The sequence below is a fragment of the Bubalus kerabau genome, chromosome 11, assembly GCF_029407905.1.
Source record: "Bubalus kerabau isolate K-KA32 ecotype Philippines breed swamp buffalo chromosome 11, PCC_UOA_SB_1v2, whole genome shotgun sequence".
Classification (NCBI taxonomy): domain Eukaryota; kingdom Metazoa; phylum Chordata; class Mammalia; order Artiodactyla; family Bovidae; genus Bubalus; species Bubalus kerabau.
In genome coordinates, this window is record NC_073634.1 from 50,637,790 (window position 1) to 50,657,953 (window position 20,164).

The 20,164-nt window shown below is 47.4% G+C and overlaps 1 protein-coding gene across 2 annotated transcripts; it reads right to left on the reverse strand.

The window, feature by feature from the left end:
• Window positions 1-1,754: 1,754 nt before the first annotated feature.
• On the reverse strand, window positions 1,755-19,826 carry THNSL2 (threonine synthase like 2). 2 transcript variants are annotated; one of them, XM_055540285.1, is made up of 9 exons: window positions 19,712-19,826; window positions 17,752-17,986; window positions 15,040-15,234; window positions 13,972-14,124; window positions 10,520-10,750; window positions 6,772-6,920; window positions 6,548-6,673; window positions 3,536-3,687; window positions 1,755-3,030 (listed from the first exon to the last, which is right to left on the reverse strand). In XM_055540285.1, the coding sequence occupies exons 2-9, from the start codon at window positions 17,972-17,974 to the stop codon at window positions 2,805-2,807; spliced, it is 1,455 nt and encodes a 484-aa protein (XP_055396260.1). In that variant the 5' UTR covers window positions 17,975-17,986; window positions 19,712-19,826; the 3' UTR covers window positions 1,755-2,804. The 2 variants fall into 2 exon arrangements, with proteins under 2 accessions (XP_055396260.1, XP_055396261.1); XM_055540286.1 differs by lacking the exon at window positions 3,536-3,687.
• Between the last annotated feature and the right edge of the window lie 338 nt (window positions 19,827-20,164).

Genomic DNA, 20,164 nt, shown 5'->3' on the forward strand with positions numbered 1-20,164 from the left:
CCTCAGCCGTACACATACATGTATTCGTTCTCCTCTGAACTCCCCTCCCATCCAGGCTGCTACATAACAATGAGCAGAGTTTCCTGTGCTATACAGTAGGACCATGTCGGTTATCCACTTTAAATACAGCAGTGTGTACATGTCCATCCCAAACTCCCCTTAACTATGGGGAGAAGACAGCTTTGGTAGCTAGACGGCCACTGGGTCCTTTCACAGCAGCCCTCAGAGTCGTTGCAACAGTGCCCTCTAGTGGTCAAAAATCTCTCCACACTGTGCCTGCCTCACCTGCCATCCGAAGGGGCTCCCAGGGTCCAGGGTCTGAGGGTTGTGCTGATATTGGAGTCTGTGTGTTTGTCTAACCCCCTCCCTCAATCCACACAAGATTTGAACCCAATAATATAAGTAAATCCACAACTATCTGTGGCATGTTCATGTACACACAAAGCCAAGGTTAAGCTCTAGATCATTGCTGTCTCTAGAAATACACTGGGAACCCCCAATGGCAAGCCCCATATACAACTTTAAATGTCCTTAGAAAAAGAAAAGGAAAAAGATGGAATTAATTTAATATTATATTTTATTTATTCTAATACATAAAAACACCATCCTTTCAACAGATCATTGATATAAAATTACTAATGAGATATTTTAGATTTTTTTTCATTAGATGTCTTTGAAATCCAACATGTAATTTACACTCGTGGTACATCTCAATCAGAACAAGATACCTTATCAAGAATCTTCTTGAAAAAGAACAGACACATGTATATGTATAACAGAATCACTTTGCTGTACAGCTGAAACTAACACAACATTAATCAACTATACTCCAAAACAAAGTATTTTATATACTTCATAAATTTTATAGCTGAAAAAGCAGATCCATATTACTTGAATTTTTCCAGTCATACTTAAAAGTTTTCCAATAACTGAATCAAGTAAGAAAATTTGACATTTAAATGTAAATTAGTTAAAAAATTTAAAATTCAGTTCGGACTATTCACATTGCAAGAACTCAACAAATGTTTGGTGGTTCCTGAATTGGGTAGTATAGGCTAGATCATAAAAACAGTAGCAGGAAGAAAGCATGCCCTTGTGGAAACAAAGCATATCTCCCTGTGACAGACAATTATTTATAAACTTAAAGTCCTTGGCCAGGGTTTCCTGAAATTAGAGGGTGGAAACTTATGTGGGGGCATTTGTAAGAACTGAAGACACCCCGCCTATGTCCACAGATTTGCTGTGCTCTAGGGTGGGGGCTTCACTTTCACTTTTCGCTTTCACGATTAGAGAAGAAAATGGCAACCCACTCCAGTGTTCTTGCCTGGAGAATCCCAGGGACGGGGGAGCCTGGTGGGCTGCCATCTATGGGGTCGCACAGAGTCAGACACAACTGAAGTGACTTAGCAGCAGCAGTAGCAGCAGCAGGGTGGGGGCTGGGAGTTTGCATTTTGGGGAAACCCAAGGACCACACTTTGAGAGTCATCACACAGTATCTGGTAGATGTGCAATCACAGAGGAGCTATGTTCCTGGTCCTGCCAGTTCCAGAATGCACCAGGCACAGTGCTCAACCAGGACTACCAAAGACAGGCCCACAGGCAATCCACTGGACGGGGGGAGAAGAGATAAATGTAAGTGCTGTTATTATTTCTTCATGTCTATTTAGCACACTCTGTGTGTGCTACATATATATATATATATATATATATATATATGTATATATATATATATATATTTTTTTTTTTTTGCCACACTATATGAACTTCCCTGACCAGGGATCGAACCTGTGCCTCTGCATTAGAAGCATGGAGTCTTAACCACTGGACCACCAGGGAAATTATACATAGTTTAGTACACATATGTTGGGCTTCCCTAGTGGCTTAGATAGTAAGAATCCGCCTGCCAATGCAGGAGACACAGGTTGGATCCCTGGGCTGGGAAGATCCCTGGAGAAAGAAATGGCAACCCAGTCCAGTATTCTTGTTTGAGAGAATCCCACGGACAGGAGGAGCCTGGCAGTCTACAGTCCATGGGGTTGCAAACAGTGGGACACAACTTATCTACTAAACACAACAACAAAGCCTCTGACAAGGCAGGCCAAGGCCTCTGATCTGGTTTGGGGACCAGATAAACTAAGACTCAAGCCAGACCTGTGCTAATGGAGTCAGCGGTCCCCATCTGCCTGGGTCCAAAATCTTAGAGCCGAGGTTGACCCTGAAGCCCAGACTTTCCTTTCTTTTTTAAGTTTTTATTTATTTATTTATGTATTTACTTATTCTTCGTTGCTTTGCTCGGGCTTTCTCTAGTTGCTACAAGCTGGGGCTGCTCTTCCCTGTAGCACACGGGCTTCTCATTGTGGTGCTCTCTCTCGTTGTGGAGCACGGGCTCCAGGCACCCAGGCTCAGCAGTTGTGGCACAGGGGCTTTGTTGCTCCCTGGCATGTGGGATCTTCCTGGACCAGGGATCAAACTTGTGTCCTCTGCACTGGCAGGCACATTCTTATCCACTGAAACTTTCACAGGCAGCAGCAATGCTCCTGCACTGTCCGGCGGTGGGAGTGCACCCCCAGCAACATCTACAGGAGCCCTCCCCGCCTCCCAGGGGATCAGGCGCAACATCAGGCAGTGACAGCACAGAGCATCCTGGGAACAGAGCACAGCCTGCTGGCTCCAGACCCCCCACCTCTAGAGCAGCCCCCTGAGAACCTCCTGCACAGACTCTCAATGGGGAGAACATGCCCCAGGCGGCTGACAGGGGACACCTCCCAGGGTCCGAGGCCTAAAGGAAGCCATCTCCAGCGGGGCTATGCCGGGAGATTCAGGAAGCGCCTCTGCCACCGTTGGCTCAGGTCCTCAATCGTGTCCCGGAGCATCCGTGTCCAGTTGTCGCCCTTCCGCATTGGGGTGCAGCGTGCCTCCTTGTGCTCCAGGGCGAGGATCTCTGCCGGGGTGTCCAGGGTCAGCCCGGCAGCCCGCACAGCCTCCGGGAACTTGGCTGCAGAGGCGGGAGCCAGACAACAGCGGGGAGGGCTGGGGGAAGTGGGGGAGGTGAAAACAGGGGGTGGAAGATAATAGATAGTGGGGCAGGTACCGGAAGAAGGTGAGGTGGGAGAAGAAGGAACAGGGGAAGGTTAGAGGTAGGGTGGAGAGAGGGAAAAAAACAGGTTTGGTCCCTTGAATTCATCTCTGCAATGACTCTGCTAGCCAACTGCTCCTCCTTTTTGGGGTTCATGCTCCCTCTTCTGGGACCACAGTCTCAGCACACACCTTCACTCCGCACCCACTATGCTCATAAAACCCATTTGTGGGACTTCCCTGGTGGACCAGCGGTTGAGACTCTGTGCTTCTACTGCAGAGAGCCTGAGTTTGATCCCTAGTCGGGGAACTAAGATCTCACATGCCATGTGGGGCACCCCTCCTCCCAAAAAAAGCAAGTTGCTCACATTCCTGTGCCCCCTGCTTGGGGAAAAGGATGGGCCCAGAGAGGTCCGAAGGGGTCCTCCCTCCCTGAAACTCAGGTGCCCACCACCAGTACCTGGGCTGCTGCCTGTCCACCCGCTGGTAATGGCAACTCACGGCCACGGCCGAGTGCGGGCACAACAGGTATTGGTTCTCCTGCCAGCAGCGGCCCATCGTCTGGGTGATGGCCTCATCCGACACTGATTGAGAGCTTACTGCCTCCAAAAGCTGAGGGGAAGTGGGGAAGAGGTGACCAAAAACCTACCACCCAGTACAACCATCTGGGTACACATCAGAAACTCAAATGAAATGGCTCAGATTCAGCTCAGAGAAAAAGCTAGTTTCCCATGTTTTCCAGTTTTAAACAGATTTACTCAAGTTAGAGGAAGCACACGTTTGAGTTTCAGGTCAATACATTTAGTTAGAATTTGGCTCTGGATCAGCAAAATAGAACATATGCTTGCTCAGCAACCAAAGGAAACAGGCTAAGGGCACTCAAGCATTCCTAGCGCTTTGCTGTTAGTGCGCCCCCTCCCTGTAGGTGTGGGAATAGCTTCCCATCGGTTTCCACCCAGATCTCCAGCTTTCCTTTAGGAAAATTGCCCACTACCTCAGAAAAAGGAAGAATCCCTTTTCAGTGCTCCCTCAGCGTAGATGGTTTATTTGATCATTCTCTGGAAATGCACTGCATGTGCCAAAAACCATGAATATAATCAACTTCAATCAATAAAGACCATGTTGCTGCTGATTAGTTGCTAAGTCATGTCCGACTCTTTGTGACCCCATGGACTGTAGCCCGCCAGGCTCCTCAGTCCATGGGATTTCCCAGGCAAGAATCCTGGAATGGGTTGCCATTCCCTTCTCCAGGGGATTTATCCAACCCAGGGATTGAACCCATGTCTCCTGCATTGGCAGGTGGATTCTTTACCACTGCGCCACCTGGGAAGCCCAATAGAAACCACAGGTTATTACAAATTGTTTAGACATCTTCCTGACCCATTATGGTTCACAGCAGACAATGAGTGTGTTTGTTTTATTTATATTTGAATCTCTAGCACCAAGCACAGTTCCTGGCTCATGGTCAATAAATAACATGAATGAATGAATGAATGAACGAATGAATGAATGTTGTTTCAGCAGATGGAGTAACTTCTACATGTACAGCCAGGGAGAGAATGAAGAACCACGGGATATGGTGTCTGTCTTCACATAGCATCTCATTTATATGAGGAGAAGGAATATCAAAACAAACCATTGAATAAGCTGAACTTTAGTTGTATTATGGTCTTCATAGTCGTGTTCCCACCAAATTTATATGTTAAAGCCCTAATCCCAATATGATGGTATTTGTAGGTGAGGCTTTGGGAAGTAATTAGGTCATGAGGGTGGAGCCTTCATGAATGGAATTAGTATCTTTATTAGTGTCTCATATTCCCCCATATGAGGATACAAGAAGGCGGCCTACTACCTCCCAGAAGGGGGCCCTCACCAGCATCCAACCTTGACCTTGATGCTAGCACCTTGACCTCGGTCCTCCAGTCCCTGGAATTGTGAGAAATACATTTGTATTGTTTATAAGTCACCAGTCTGTGGTACTTTGTTATAGCAGTCCAAACTGATTAAAACAGGTTGCATTGAAGAAGCATAGGGAGACTTCCCTGGTGGTCCAGTGGTTAAGACTCCTGGATTCCAATGCAGCGTGGGGGCAGAGCTGATCGCTGGTGGGGAACCACAGGCCATGGCCAAAAAAAAAAAAAGAGAGGAAAAGAAGCACAGATTCCAGAAGACAAATTCCACACCAGTCTGTATGAGTGACTGAGCCCACAGAACTGTATCTAGTTCTGGGAACAACTCTTTAAGATGGACAGTAACCACTCAAAATTACGCCATGTAATTTACACCATGTAGCTAAAGGAACCAGGAAGGCTTAGCAGGTAAAGGAAGATTCTCTTCAAGTATGGGAATCAGCTCACCAGTACACAGGCTAGAAGGAACAGATTCTGGCTTGACATAAAGAACTTTGTAATGACTACAGCTGATGTGAGGTAGTAAGGTCCTTGTTGTTGGAAGTATACACAGTCTGGATGACCAATTGGTAGGAATGTGGTAGAGAAAATTATAGTCAAATTCAATATATGAAATCCTTTTTTGATATTAAATAAGTTTCCATCACCAGGTTACATTAAAATAAAAGCAATCCTTCCCTAGAGGGCTTCCTAGTAGTTCAGACGGTAAAGCATCCGCCTGCAATGCAGGAGACCTGGGTTCGATCCCTGGGTCAGGAAGATCCCCTGGAGACAGAAATGGCAACCCACTCCAGTATTCTTGCCTGGAGAATCCCATGGACAGAGGAGACTGGAGGGCTACAGTCCATGGGGTCGCAAAGAGTTGGACACAACTGAGCAACTGAGCCCTAGACTCCTATCCATTTGGAGACAAAATTTCTCCTTATTCTTTATTTTTTTAATTTAATTTTTTGGCAGTGCTGTGACTTGCAGGATCTGAGTTCCCTGACCAGGGATCAAACTTAGGTCCCCTGCAGTGCAAGCACAGAGCCCCAGCCACTGGACTGCCAAGAAACTCCCTCTCCTTATTTTTTTTAAAAAAGTTAATTGAACAATAGTCTCTGCACATACTGGATAGAGAAAGTGGCTTCCAGTTGTTATTATTGGAAATCAACAACAATAATGAATAAAATAATGATAGTTAATATATTAAGCCCTATATTGCCAGGCAGTATACAAAGCGCTTGATGGACTTAAATCTTCAACAATGCCATGAGGCAGGCATTCTCATGATTCCCATTTTACAGATGAGGAGATTGAGGCACAGAGTTTAAGAAACTAACCCAAGGTCTCATAACTGGCTTGGATTTACATGCATCTAACTCTAAACCAATAACCTCTAAACCAACCACCTCTCCCCATTCAAAAAATAAATCCTCATAAACTCCAGAAGTGTGAGGCTCATAGCAGGTACTCAAAAAAATACCCAAGCATCTCCTCTCCTTGAAAAGATTTTCAAACCCCAGTTCTGGTCTCGTGGCTGTATCCTTTCCTTTCTCCATGGTGTGTGAGTGGTAACTGACCTTGCTGTGCAGCTCCTTGGGTAGACTCACACTTTTTGTCCTTTCAAACTGCTCCATGAGGGCTCTTATCACCTGGCTGTCAGAGCCAGACAGCAGCCAGAAGATCCTCTCCATGTTGTAGGGAACCTGAGCAGAGAGGCAGGGTCCCAGGGGTCATGCTGACCTCAGCCCTTGTCCACCTCCATCCAACCAACACCTGGGGCAGACCTGCACACACATCCCACCTGAATGTCCATGGCTGACGCCAAGGTTGGCTTGACCGCTTTGGACAGAGAGAAGTCTCCCCATTGGACCGTCCTGTGGATGATGTCATTGCTGTTCACTGCCACGACCAGGTGAATGGGCAGCCCCATCTTCTGAGCAATGTACCCAGCTTATGAGAGGAGAACAATGGTTTCTTAGACATGACACCAAAATCACAGACAACAAAAGAAAAAATAGATGAATTGAACATCATCAAATTACAAGCTTTTGTGCTTTTTGAAGCTTTCATGCTTCAAAGGACACTATCAATACATCATTATCAATTTATCACTATAAAAAGGCTACCCACAGAATAGGAAAAACCATTTGCAAATCGTATATCTGATAAGAGACTTGAACCGAGAATATATAAAGAACTCTTACAACTCAACAACTAAAATACAAATAATCCAATTAAATAATCCAATTAAAATAATCCAATTAAAAAATAGGCAAAAGACTTGTGTAGACATTTCTCCAGAAAAGATATACAAATAGCCAATGGACATATGAAAAGATACTCAATATCATTGTTGCTGTTGTTTAGTCACTAAGTGGTATCCAACTCTTTTGCAACATTTGTAACCCACCAGGATCCTCTGTCCATGGGATTTTTCAGGTGAGAACACTGGAGTGGGGTGCCATTTCCTCCTCCAGGGATCTTTCTGACCCAGAGATTGGCAGGTGGATTCTTTCCCACTGAGCCACCAGGGAAGCCCACTCAACATCATTAGTCATCAGGAAAACACAAACCCAAATCACAATGATACACCACTTCATACCTACTCGGATGGTTAGAATCAAAAAGACAGATGATAACAAGTCTTGGTCAGGATGTGGAGAAATTGGAACCCCCATATACTGTTAGTGGGAATGGAAAATAGTGCAGCCACTTTGGAAACCTGTCCAGCAGTACCTCAAAAAGTTAAGCACAGAGCTCCAGTACGACCCAGAAATCCACTCCTAGTTTGTATATACTCAAGATAACTGAGAACAGAGCCACACAAGCACATACACAAACATTCACAGCAGCATTATTCATAACTAAAAACCGAAGCAATCCAAATGTCCATTAACTGTTAAATGTGTAAACAAAATGTGATACATCGATACAATAAAATAGTATTCAGCCATAAAAAGGAATAAAGTACTAACACGTGCTACAGTATGGATGAGCCTTGAAAATGTCATGCTAAGTGAAAGGAAGCTAGACATAAAAGGCCACATATTGGATGATTCCATTTACATAAAATGTCCAGAATAGGAAAATCTACGGAGATGAAATAGATGAGTGACTGCCTAAAGCTGGGAGAGAGGAGGGAATGACTGCTTCATGGGAACAGGACTTCCTCTTAGGGTGATGAAAATGCTCTAAAACATTATGGTGATGGTTGCACAAATCTGTGTGCACTAAAAATTATTAAGCTGAATACTTTAAATGGGTGAATTGTATGGTACGTGAATCATAGAGCAATAAAGCTGCTACCAAAAAACAAAACAGGAGAAAAGAGTAGGAGGGGTTACTGTGCCTTGATGCTGTTCTCCATGCCAAACCCTGCCCCCACCAGGTACCGACACACACCATTTGCAGAAGAGAAAATGGAGATTCTGAGAAGTTGAAATGACCCACCCAAAGCCTGCTTTGGGCCTCCCTGGTGGCTCGGATGGTAAAGAATCTGCCTGTAATTTAAGAGACCCAGGTTCAATCCCTGGGTCGGGAAGATGCCCTGGAGAAGGGAACGGCAACCCATTTCAGTATTCTTGCCTGGAGAATCCCACGGACAGAAGAGTCTTGCCGGCTACAGCCTATGGGGTCGCAAAGAGTCGGACACGACTGAGCTACTAATACTCGTACTTTCAGAGCCTGCTAAGTGGCAGAGTGAGGATGTGAACTTAAGAGGTCTGTCTAAGTCTGGAGCACACGCTGAGTCCCCAGATGAAGAACCAGTGCTTTCAGGCTGAGTCTCTTGGAAAGGGGCCGAGGGAGGACGGGGCAGCAGCCACTGTCCACCTGACAGCAGCTCCTGTTTGCATGAAACAAATAAAATGCCTCACCCCCAGAGATGGAGAGCCCAGAAAGGTAACGTAGTTTAGGAAGGTCCCTATTCCCATGAAGAGTTTATCTCTATGAGTAAGTAAAAGGAGTAAGGGATACCCACACCACCCAATGTCACTCAATTTTGCAAAGCACTTTCACAGTCTTATTTCATGGGATCCTCAGTAAATGCCATGATATCCTTATATGACAGGGGAAGAATGGAGGCTTAGGAGGTCCAGGGGCTTAAAGTCAAGCAGCTAGTTCCTGATGGAGCAGGGCTAGATCGGAGATCCCTCTGCAAACGTTGCTTTTGTGCCAGGCACTGTGGCAGATACAGGGCACAGGCAGGTGGTACCATTCCCTGGGGGGTGATGCAAATGGGCAGTGTGGTGGGCTTCACTCCACGGACGGGGAAGAAGTCTGAGCCGTCATTGTCTAACAGCCAGCTCATTTTTTCCATCCCTGTGTTAGCTGAAGTCACAAAGACTCCTGCGCACTAAGATGCTTTCATGGTCTCACCTAAGCCAACCTGGGCACCCATCAGAAGCGATGCCACTAACAGAACCATCAGAAAAAGGTCACGTCCATCAAGAGGCAGCCTCATAAGTTCAAAAAGGCAAAGACTCTGAAGCCAGCTTGCCTGGGCCACCATCCTGGCCCTGGGACTGACCAGTGCATAAACAAGTACAGGCTGTCCAAGGACTTCTCTGTGCCACAGCCTCCTCATTGTAAAATGAAATGAACAGTATTGTGCCCCTCATAGGCCCATGTGAGGATTAAATGAATTAATATGAGGGAAGCATTCAGAGCACTGCCTGACACATAGTCAGTGCTTGATCAACATTCCTATAAATTATTACAGGAAATGATTTTCATGCCACGCAGCTTTATAGCACTCGACCTTCACAAAGTTCACATACACACAGAATCTAATTTGCACCTCACGCTCGTCCTGAGAGATATGATAAGTGGTCCAACCTCCCTTTGATAGCCGAGGAGCTGAACCTAAGGGACAGCCATTCAGCTAGTAAAGGACAGAACTGGAGCCAGAAGCCCAAGTCCAGGACTCTTTCCACATCACACGGTCTCTGAGGAGAACACACTGTGCCAGGTGAGCCCTTATCCTCAGAGCAGGGAGCTGGCCAGGGCTGGGAGGAAAGTCCACGTTCCTGGCAGAGGGCTCTGCCATCCAGGAACAGCAGCTGAACCTTCACCTCATCTCCCCACACTCTGCTGAGCGACACATCAGATCAGGCGGCCGAGCACACTGGGGTTAACCCGTTACTCTCCCCCTGTGGCGAAAGGCCGGTATGTCCTCCCAGGAAGTCAGGGGGACATTTTCTGGAAGGTTCTTTGTGTAGTTCCCCATCACCTAGGACCCAACCTGGGCTTCCGTGGTGGCTCAGTGATAAAGAATCCACCTCCCAATGTAGGAGACCGAGGTTCAATCCCGGGATCGAGAAGATTCCCTGGAGAAGGAAATGGCAACCCACTCCAGTATTCTTGCCTGGGAAATCCCATGGACAGAGGAGCCTGGTGGGCTACAGTCCTTGGGGTTGCAAAGAGTTGAACGTGACTAAGTGACGAAACAACAAAGGACCCAACCCGTGTTATAGCTGAAGTGGGGCTGGGAGGACAAGGACCACAGGCATTTTTCTGGAAAGCCCACTTCTGTCCAGGGGTCTCCTCACCTGCAAGGTTACCGGCAGCCCCCGTTGGCACAACCACCTCCACGGGGGGCAGGGGGTGCATGTCTAAGGATGGTGCACACTGGAAGTAAGCAAAGAAGTGGTGGGCTATTTGCACAAGGACCCGGGACCAGTTGATTGAATTCAGACTCATTAGGTTGTGCTTCTTGACAAAGGCCACGTCAGCAAACACCGTCTTGATGGGCTCATCCAGCTCATCGCTGTTACCCTCCACTGTCAGGGGAGAGAGGAGAAGGAGCTGTCAGGAGCACAGAGAACCCCCAGATGGTCAGCATGTGCCCACAAAGCCTTTCAGACTGAGCCCATCGCACCAGGACCTTCACTCAACCCATGGCTCATATCCTTGTGGTCACATTTCCAATGTTTCTACCATTATCTAAAATTAGATATTAAATGTCAACCTTCTGGGACACTGGGGGAAGAATTCCTCTTTGTAGTCCAGGTCCTCTTCCCCAGGCTCTGGGAACAAGGACAGGATAGTTTATCAGGTTGTAAGATGGTGACAGGCTGAGCTTTACTCCATGGTTCTCCATCAGGGGCTGAGGGGAAAGAGTTGCTCTTTCTGTGGGGTCTGCCCTTGTTCCCTCATTTAGATCAAAGGGTGGAGGTTCTACCCTCGGCTCCTACGTGGCAGGGAAGCTGGTATGGGCAGGATTTCTCCTTAAGCTGGGTGTGTGTGCACTTTTAATTTATGGATAAATTAATTGGGTAATTGTTGGGCAAACCAGCGCCTAGTCCAAGTTGCACCCCTCAACCCAGCCCAACCAGCAATCAAGCCAACATTAATCTCTTATCTAAAACCTGGGTCTATTTCTCCATTGAATCCAAACTTGGAGGCCAGAGGGGGATAAGATTATTGGAGGTAAATGCCAGAGTAGACGTGGAGGTTACCATTCATTTCCCCTTTCATCATGTAGTAGCACTGAGACTGCAGGACTAACTCCAGATCCATGTTACAAGGGGGATATTTGCTGGGGTTCAAGGAAAAGATTCACTGCTTTCAAGAGACAGCCAAAGGAAGAGAGACTTGGTTACCTTCAGTAATCATCATGAACCACAAAAAGCTTGAGAATTGGGGAAGATGGAACCAAGAATACTTGGCTCCCAGAAGGCAGTGAAACAACCAATCAGAAGCCCGTTCCATTTCTAGACTTACAGGTACATGAGCTGGAAACTATCCCTGTTCAAGTCAGTCTGAGTTAGGTTTTCTGTTATTTCCAGGCAAAAACAACCCAAATAATATATAACTAGCATTGGCTGATTATCCTGTGCTTAAGAAGAATTGAGTATATAATGTACAATGGATATTAATGACTTCAGAAAACATCAGTGTCTAAGACACAACAATCCAGGTGACCCATCTCTGCTCCCTGAGCTCCCTAGTCCAGGGAAAACACACACCCACTGCTAGCTCCCGAACTAATGCATATTCTCCTGGAAACCAAGTCAGAAGATTCCAGAAAGGAAAGGAAGAACTTGAACAGTACTGTTTTGAAATAAAAACTAATTTATGCACATTTATGACATACGGTATTCATCACCATCCACATGTCCGCCACATTTTCCTAATGTGCACTGTTCTCCAACTCATGATCAGGAATGATGCTTCTATACATGCCCTTAGATAAAAGCCTTCCAACATCTGTATACAAGGAGAGAAGGCTGCAGGTCCAGAACGGAGGCACAAAAAGCTATTCTCTGATCTGATTCTAGGCAAAGACAGTTGCAGATCCATAAATAGCAATTCTGGTGCTTAGGGTTTAACAAAAACCCTTAGGAACCTGAATCTCGTGCATTAAAATCTTGCCATGACTGCAAGAAAATGTAGTCAGATGCTCTGCTCAGTCATGTCCAACTCTTTTTCAACCCCATGGACTGCAGCCTGCCAGACTCCTCTATCTATGGAATCTTCCAGGCAAGAATGCTGGACTGGGATGCCATTTCCTATTCCAGTGGATCTTCCCAATCCAGGGACCAAACCCGCATCTCTTGTATCTTCTGCACTGGCAGGTGGATTCTTTACCAATAGTGCCACCTGGGAAGCCCAATATGTGGCCAGATATGGGCAATGAATTACCAAGGTTAATTCTGCCAACACTTGCCTTAGCTAAACTTTTCACTGAATGTACATGGGTTTGCTAGTAGAAGAGGCTTTTTGTTTGCTCTTGAACAAACAGACAAAGAATACTCACGCTACTCCCCTGGGTAACAGTTGTTTTCACTGTGTTTTTGGTCCTTGACAAAATTGGTGTTATATAAAACATCATCTATGGGATTATAACAGGAGGCCAGGCCAGCTATAGAAGGAGGGTTTTCTGCTACCACATTTGTTGTCCTGCTAAGTGAGTGACCAAACCAAGTCAGGCTACCTAGACAGCTTGCTCCAGGCCACAGAGCATAAAACTTCACCAAGATCCCTATTGCTCATTTTCCTATCCCTTCCTTGGGGCTCCCTGGGGTGCAGTGGGGTGTGACAGGTAGAAATAAAAAAGTATACAAGTGTGTGTTAGTTGCTCAGTCAGATCCAGCTCTTTGGAATCCCATGGACTGTAGCTGGCCAGACTCCTCTGTACATGGAATTTTCCAGGCAAGAATACTGGAGTGGGTTGCCATTCCCTTCTTCAGGGGATCTTCCCGATTAAGGGATTGAACCTGGGTCTTCCACATGGCAGGCAGATTCTTAACTGTCTCAACCACTAGGGAAGCCCACAATAAAAAGTATGGCTCCACTCAAACTCACCCTGCCTTCCTACACTCTTGGGCTTCATAATGATTAAATGCGCTCAGAATAGATGGCCAGACATTAAGATTTTTTTTGCCTTTCTGCAAGCATAAAATGCTATGATTCATGATGCAGCTCAGGAAGTAGGAGTCACGAGCCATAGGTACCACTGAGTAGCTTCCTATTTTAAATACTTAGACCTGCTAACCAAATGCATTAGTTGATTCAGCACTGCAAGGGAGGGTGTTAGCTGCCAACATGTAACAGCACATTCTCTCAGTGGGCAATGTGTTTTTGCCCTCTGAACTTCAGTGCCCTGGAAAAAAATCCAAGTCATCTGGCTCAGGCTATGGCTCTGGGTGGCTGCCTTGCAGACATGGCACAAACAGGTTGAATGTGCATGGAGGTGGCATTCTTTGGGGTATGGGTTTAAACCTACACTTCCTTGGATGTACAATTTATTAGTAATGGTTTATGCACCAGTCACCTCCAATAGTTTCTGAGACTGTGTAGCCACGCACCTACTTAGAGCTAAGTCAGGGCATATACCAACCTCAAAATATGACTGATGAAGGAAGGGAAGGAGAGAGAAAGGAGAGGAGGCAGGATGCTCAGCTAGACAATTGATTAGCTTGGTTCCAGTCTATCTCCCAACATAGAGCCACTCACGGCAGGGCCACGCTGTCCCCAGAACCTCAGTCCCAACGCTCACCTCCGAACACGTGGACGTTCTCTCTTCGCACTGTTGTCATCTGGAGCTCCTGAATCTTTGTACAGTGACCCTTGGGCAGCAGAACAATGATGTCCACATTTTTTGCCCCCTGAACACTCTCAATGGCAGCACTTCCTGTGTCCCCAGAAGTTCCTGGATGGGAAGAAGGAGGAACCCTCCTCTTCAGACAAAGGAAGATGGAAAGAAATTGGCCCTTAAAGCACAGTTGCCAAGTGAGGGGATACCCTGGAGGGTAGGAACCCAGTACTTAACCTGGGGTCCTTGAACCTCCAAGAGACCCATGGATACAAATCAAGGCACCTGTGAAGTTGGCACCATATCATCCATGTATTTTATTTATTTAAATTATTATTCTGAGAAGATTCCATAGCCTCCATCAGTCTGTCAAAAGGGTCCATGGCACAAGAGAATGTTAAGAACCCTGCTCTACAAATTAGGAGGTTGGGATTAACATATATATTTAAAACAGGACTTCCCTGATGGCTCAGCGGGTAAGAATCCACCCGCAATGCAAAAAAACACAAGAGATACAGGTTTGATTGTTGGGTCGGGAAGATTCCCTGGAGAAGGGAATGGCAACCCACTCCAGTACTCTTGACTGGGAAATCCCATGGACAGAGGAGCCTGGTGGGCTACAGTCCACGGGGTTGCAGAGTCAGGCACAACTGAGCACTTCACATATATAAAACAGATAACCACCAAGGACCTCCTGTATATCACAAGGAGCTACACTCAAGATTTTGTAATACTGAGAAATCCCACAGACAGAGGAGCCTGGTGGGCTAGATAGAGTCCATGGGGTCGCAGAAGAGTCAGGCACAACTTAGCGACTAAACAACAACAATAGATACATATAACCGAATCACTGTGCTGTATACCTGAAACTCACGTGGTATTATAAATCAATTTTTTTTGTTTTTTAAAGAAAGCTGCTCTAGAAGAATCAGTAACACACTCCCCAACAGACATCAGTGGAGGGCATCCCATGGGCGGACACCGGCCAGCTGGGGTGCTGTGGGCTCCAGGGCACATGCCCACGATGCACACCTACAACCACGGTGATGTGCCTCTTCCTCTTCTCCAGGAAGTACTGCAGGAACTGTGCTGTGCAGCACAGGGACAGGTCCTTAAACGCATAGGTTACCCCGTGCCACAGCTCCAGCACGTTCAGACCATTCCTCAACCTGGACAGATGCACCACCTCTCTGTGGCGGAATCTGCTGAAGGCACGATCAATCAGATCTGCAAGAGGAAGGAAGGGAAATCGTACAGTGAAAATGGCATTCTCTCATCCTCCTCCAGGGCATCCCAGGTGGCGCTAGTGGTAAAGAATCTGCCTGCAAATGCAGGAGATGCAAGAGATGTGGGTTCAATCCCTGGGTTGGGAAGATTCCCTGGAAGAGGAGATGGCAACCCATTCCGGTATTCCTGCCTGAAAAATCACATGGACAGAGGAGCCTGATGTGCTACAGTCCATGGGGTCACAAAGAGTCGGACACAACTGAGAGCACACTGTGCACGCGCACACACACACACGCACACACATGCACACACACACTTGTCCTCCAAGTTCATTCTTAGTCTCTTTACACTTTTAAATTTGAATTTTCTATCTTGTTACCAGAGTAAAATACCTGAAATTTTTATCGTAAAGGATACTGTGTATGAATATAATTGTATAATCCTAGGGGGAAAAGTTTGGAAAGACATAAACCGAACTGTTCATGGATTCCTCACGGTGATTCTCCCAGACAGCAGAATTGATGCTGTAAGACTTTCATTTTTTACTTTATATATTTCTTCACCATTTGGATTTCTTGTGTGCATGTATTCCAGTAGAAATTCAGTTAAACAATCATGCAACAAACAAATCAAGTATCTCATCTCTTCTAATTTTCCTTCCTAAAAATAGAGAGTTGTTTCTTTGTTTTGCATTACTTAATCTCACACCTGTGATGCCAGAAACTTGGGGTCCTACCTAAAGCTAAGCCCATCCAGAGTAGCATTTCTCAAACTTTAATTGGCAAACCAGTCACCTGGGATCTTAAAATGCAGGTTTTGGATCAGTAAGTCGGAGGAAGTAATGAGAATTCTAACACATACCCCGGCAATGCCATCAGTGCTGGTCACTGAACTACATTTAAAATTTATTTATTTATTTATTTTTATTACATCCAGAGTAGCTGTGGGTGGGCTACTCTCTAGCTGGGGTGAGCGAGCTAGCCTCTCTCTAGTTGCACGAGCGAGCTTCTTATTACAGCGGCTTCTCTTATTGCAGAGCACGAGCTCTAGGTGAGCCGGTTTCAGTAGCTGAGGCACTCGTGCTTAGTTGCCCTGCAGCATGTAGAATCTTCCGGGACCAGGGATCGAACCGGTGTCCCCTGCACTAGCAGGCAGATTCTTCACCACTGGATCACCAGGGAAGTCCCAAACTACATTTTGAGTTCTTTTCAGTCTCAAACTCTCACCATTAGGCTGCTGCTGCGGGATTATGTTATACAGCTGGTCCATGGACCAGCAGCATTAGTATCATCTGGACGCTTGATGCTGCAGGCTCAGTTGCTCGGTCACATCTGACTCTTTGCAACCCTATGGGCTATGACCCACCAGGCTCCTCTGTCCATGGACTTTTCCATGCAAGAATACTGGAGTGGGTTGCCATTTTCTCCTCCAGGGGATCTTCCCCACCCAGGAATCAAGAACCCACATCTCTTGAGTCTCCTGCATTGGCAGGCAGATTCTTTACCCCTGCACGACCAGGGAAGCCTGGACGCTTGATAGGAATGCAGAATTTTCAGGCCCGCCCCAGATCTACTGAATCAGAATCTGCATTTTAACAAGATTCCCAGGGACAATCTGTAGACACATAACAGTCTGAAATGAGCTGGTCCAGAACACTCTCAAAATCCCTTCTGGAATTGCCATTTGAGGAAATAAAATAGCAATCTGTGGGTCTGGGTGCTTTATATACTGTGCTGTGTTATGTGTTATATATGTGCTGTGTTATGCTGTGCTTAGTTGCTCAGTTGAGTCCAACTCTTTGCGACCCCATGGACTGTAGCCCGCCAGGCTCCTTTATCCATGGGGATTCTCCAGGCAGGAATACTGGAGTGGGTTGCCAATCCCTCCTCCAGGGGATCTTCCCAACCCAGGGATTGAACCCAGGTTTCTTGAATTACAGGCAGATTCTTCACCATCTAGCCACCAGGGAAGCCCAGGAATGCTGAAGTATATGCAAGAAGGAAATATTCAAAACATTCAAGTATCTCATTCAAGGTCAATGGTGAAATCCCTAGTTTTGAAAAGTTTTTTAAAAAACAAATTCTCTGCCGATCACTTTGGCATTCCCCACACTGGGGTGGGAATTGGAATGGATGCAACTTTTTGAGGATATTTCCAATTCTGGGATTTCAGAGTCTGGGAAAAACTCCAAAGTCTGGGAAATATGACTGGGGACTTGTAAGTCATTCAGTCATGTCCGACTTTGTGACCCCATGGACTGTAGCCCACCAGGCTCCTCAGGCAAGAATACTGGAGTGGGTAGCCAGTCCCTTCTCCAGGGGATCTTCCCAACCCAGGAATCAAACCTGGGTCTCCTACAGTACAGGCAGATTCTTTATCATTTGAGCCACCTGGGAAGCCAAACTTTGGGAAATATGACTGGGGATCTCCTAGGTGTTGAATGATGGATTTGCAACTCTGGGGGCTAGGCTGGCAGAATAGTGAGGTGGAAGAGTAGAAAGGTAGAGGGGTGCTCACCATTTAGGTCATCTCTAGGAATGAGCTCAGGTCCAATGAAGAGGCTGCACAGCTCCTTCACCAAGCTAGGGTAGGAGAGTGTGCTCCACTCATGCAGGGTCTCTCTGCCCAGCTGTGGAAGCTCCTCAGGCATGTAGAGGCCCCCGTCTGGAGCATAGCCAGAGAAGAGCGCCTCCTCGAAGTCAATCCGTGGGGCCATACCCCGAGTGCTGACATACCACATGATCCCGGGGGCCTGCAGAGGGACCAGCCCCAGAGGCATTTAATCTCCAAGCTCAGTACCCCATGGGGCAAAGCCCAAGTACACCCAGCTCCCTCAGCTAACCCCTAGGCCATCACTCATCAGGCATGCATGTGTGCTAAGTCACTTCAGTCGGGTCCAACTCTTTTGCGACCCTATGGACTATAGCCTGCCAGACTCCTCTATTCATGGCATTCTCCAGGCAAGTAGACTGGAGAGGGTTGCCACGCCATCCTCCAAGGGATCTTCCCAACCCAAGGATCGAACTTCGAGTCTCTTATGTCTCCTACACTGGCAGGCGTTCCTTACCCCTGGCGCTACCTAGAAAACTGAGAGTCAAATTGTTTGACTTTAAACATTGTTTAAGCAGTTAAACGTGTTTAACTTTAACCATGGTTTTTCAAGTAGTCATGTAGGGATGTAAGAGTTGAACCATAAAGAAGGCTGAGGGCCAAAGAGTTGATCCTTTCGAACTGAAAGCTGGAGAAGACTCTTGCGAGTCCCTTGGACAGCAATGAGTCCAAACCAGTCCATCCTAAAGGAAATCAACCCTGAATATTCACTGGGAGGACTGATCCTGAAGCTGAAGCTCCAATACTTTGGCAACCTGATGTGAAGAGCCAACTCACTGGAAAAGACCCTGATGCTGGGAAAGATTGAGGGCAGGAGGAGAAGCGGGTAGTAGATGATGAGATGGTTGGATGGCATCACAGACTCAGTGGACATGAGTTTGAGCACACTCGAGGAGATAAAGAAGGACAGAGGAGCCTGGCCTTCTGCAGTCCATGGGGGTTGCATAGTCTGAACAGCAACAACAAACCAGATAGAGAAGCCCAGAAGCAGAAGCAGCTGCCACAGGGCGTGAACTGGTGAAGTTAACCAAGAAAATCTAGCACCTGGGTTGGACTTCTGAATGGACTAATGACCTCTGGCGCATGATTTTGTAATTTGCCCCTGTGACTCCGCTGGGCCCTATTCCAGGGTGGAGACGGGTCAGAAAATATCCGACCAATAATCTGGATGAAGAGCAAAGGAAACAAGAAATGGCCGCAAGGCAGGGAAACATTTTAAGAAGGGCTCCTCCTCCAGGCCAAGAGATTTTCTGAGCAAGGATGGGGGCAGGGCGGAGACTTAAAATCGGGCGGCCGAACCCTAAGCGGCTATCGCTGCGCCCCTGGGATGGTGGCCAAGGCAGGGCCATGGCAGGCGCCGCCAGCCTCTCCAAGTCACTGGCACCTCTGGCTGGCCTGGCCTTGGGCCAAGGCGTTTTTGATCAGGCCTGCGGGATAAAGTTCCACTCCCAGCCTAGGAAAACCCAACAGGCTTAGTGTCGGGGCTCTCCGTGAATTGCAGAAATCCTGCAAAATTTTCGAAGCGTCGGGAACCCTCAACCCTCCCAGGTTTCCTCCAAGTCGCAGCGCCCGAACTAGAGGCTGAAAAAAAGCGGGGCAGGGAGGCCGACCCAGCCACGCTGAAGACAGAGTTGAGCGAAATCGCGAGAAGTTTCGGAGCTCAGAAGTCTCGCTACCGATGAGCTCTGCGAGGCCGCCGCGATTGCCTGGGGGCGACGCGGGGAGGAGACCCGAGGCCGGCGCGCCGGCCGGAGGCTCGGCCGCTGGGACGCAGGCTCGCGTGGGGCGGAACCCCAACCCCCACCCCGGAATCGGCCGGCTGAGCTGGATGGTACGAGGGCTGCAGGGGCTGGGGCGGCGTGGTTACCCGGTCCCAAGCTCCGGAAGCGGCAGAGCCCGGCCCGGGAGGCGGATCGAGCGCAGTGGGAGTGCCAGGTTCCGGTCTTGAGGGCGGGACTGGGCGGGCAGCATCCAGGCTTCGGGTCGGAGGATGAGCAGGGCCTCATGGGTAGGAGGCCGAGGGCGGAATAAGTGGAGGAGGAAATGAAAATGAGACGGAACCTTGTATTCCATATTTGGCCTTTTTAAAAACCTCTTTGCTAAACGTTTTATTCAGCCTCTTAATCGTCACTGCAGCCCTGGAAGTACCGCATGTTTCAGATTTGAAAAACTGAACGCCAGGTGGAAAGAAGAAAGGCCCTTAGCTTCTCTGGGCTTCAGGCTTCCCACCTGCAAAAATCTCAAGGTTGACGAGCTCTCTGTTTCTCAGGAACTTCTCAGGAGTGCGTCAGGAATTCAGAATCCACGGGGATTCATGACA

Coding starts and splice junctions, on each gene's coding strand:
- THNSL2 (XM_055540285.1), bottom strand. CDS start 17,974: ATGTGGTATGTCAGCACTCGGGGTATGGCCCCACGGATTGACTTCGAG. Junction 6,674..6,771: donor CGTCAGCCATGGACATTCAG/GTGGGATGTGTG, acceptor CTCTCTGCTCAG/GTTCCCTACAACATGGAGAG. Junction 3,031..3,535: donor GTGGACAGGCAGCAGCCCAG/GTACTGGTGGTG, acceptor CACTTCCCCCAG/CCCTCCCCGCTGTTGTCTGG.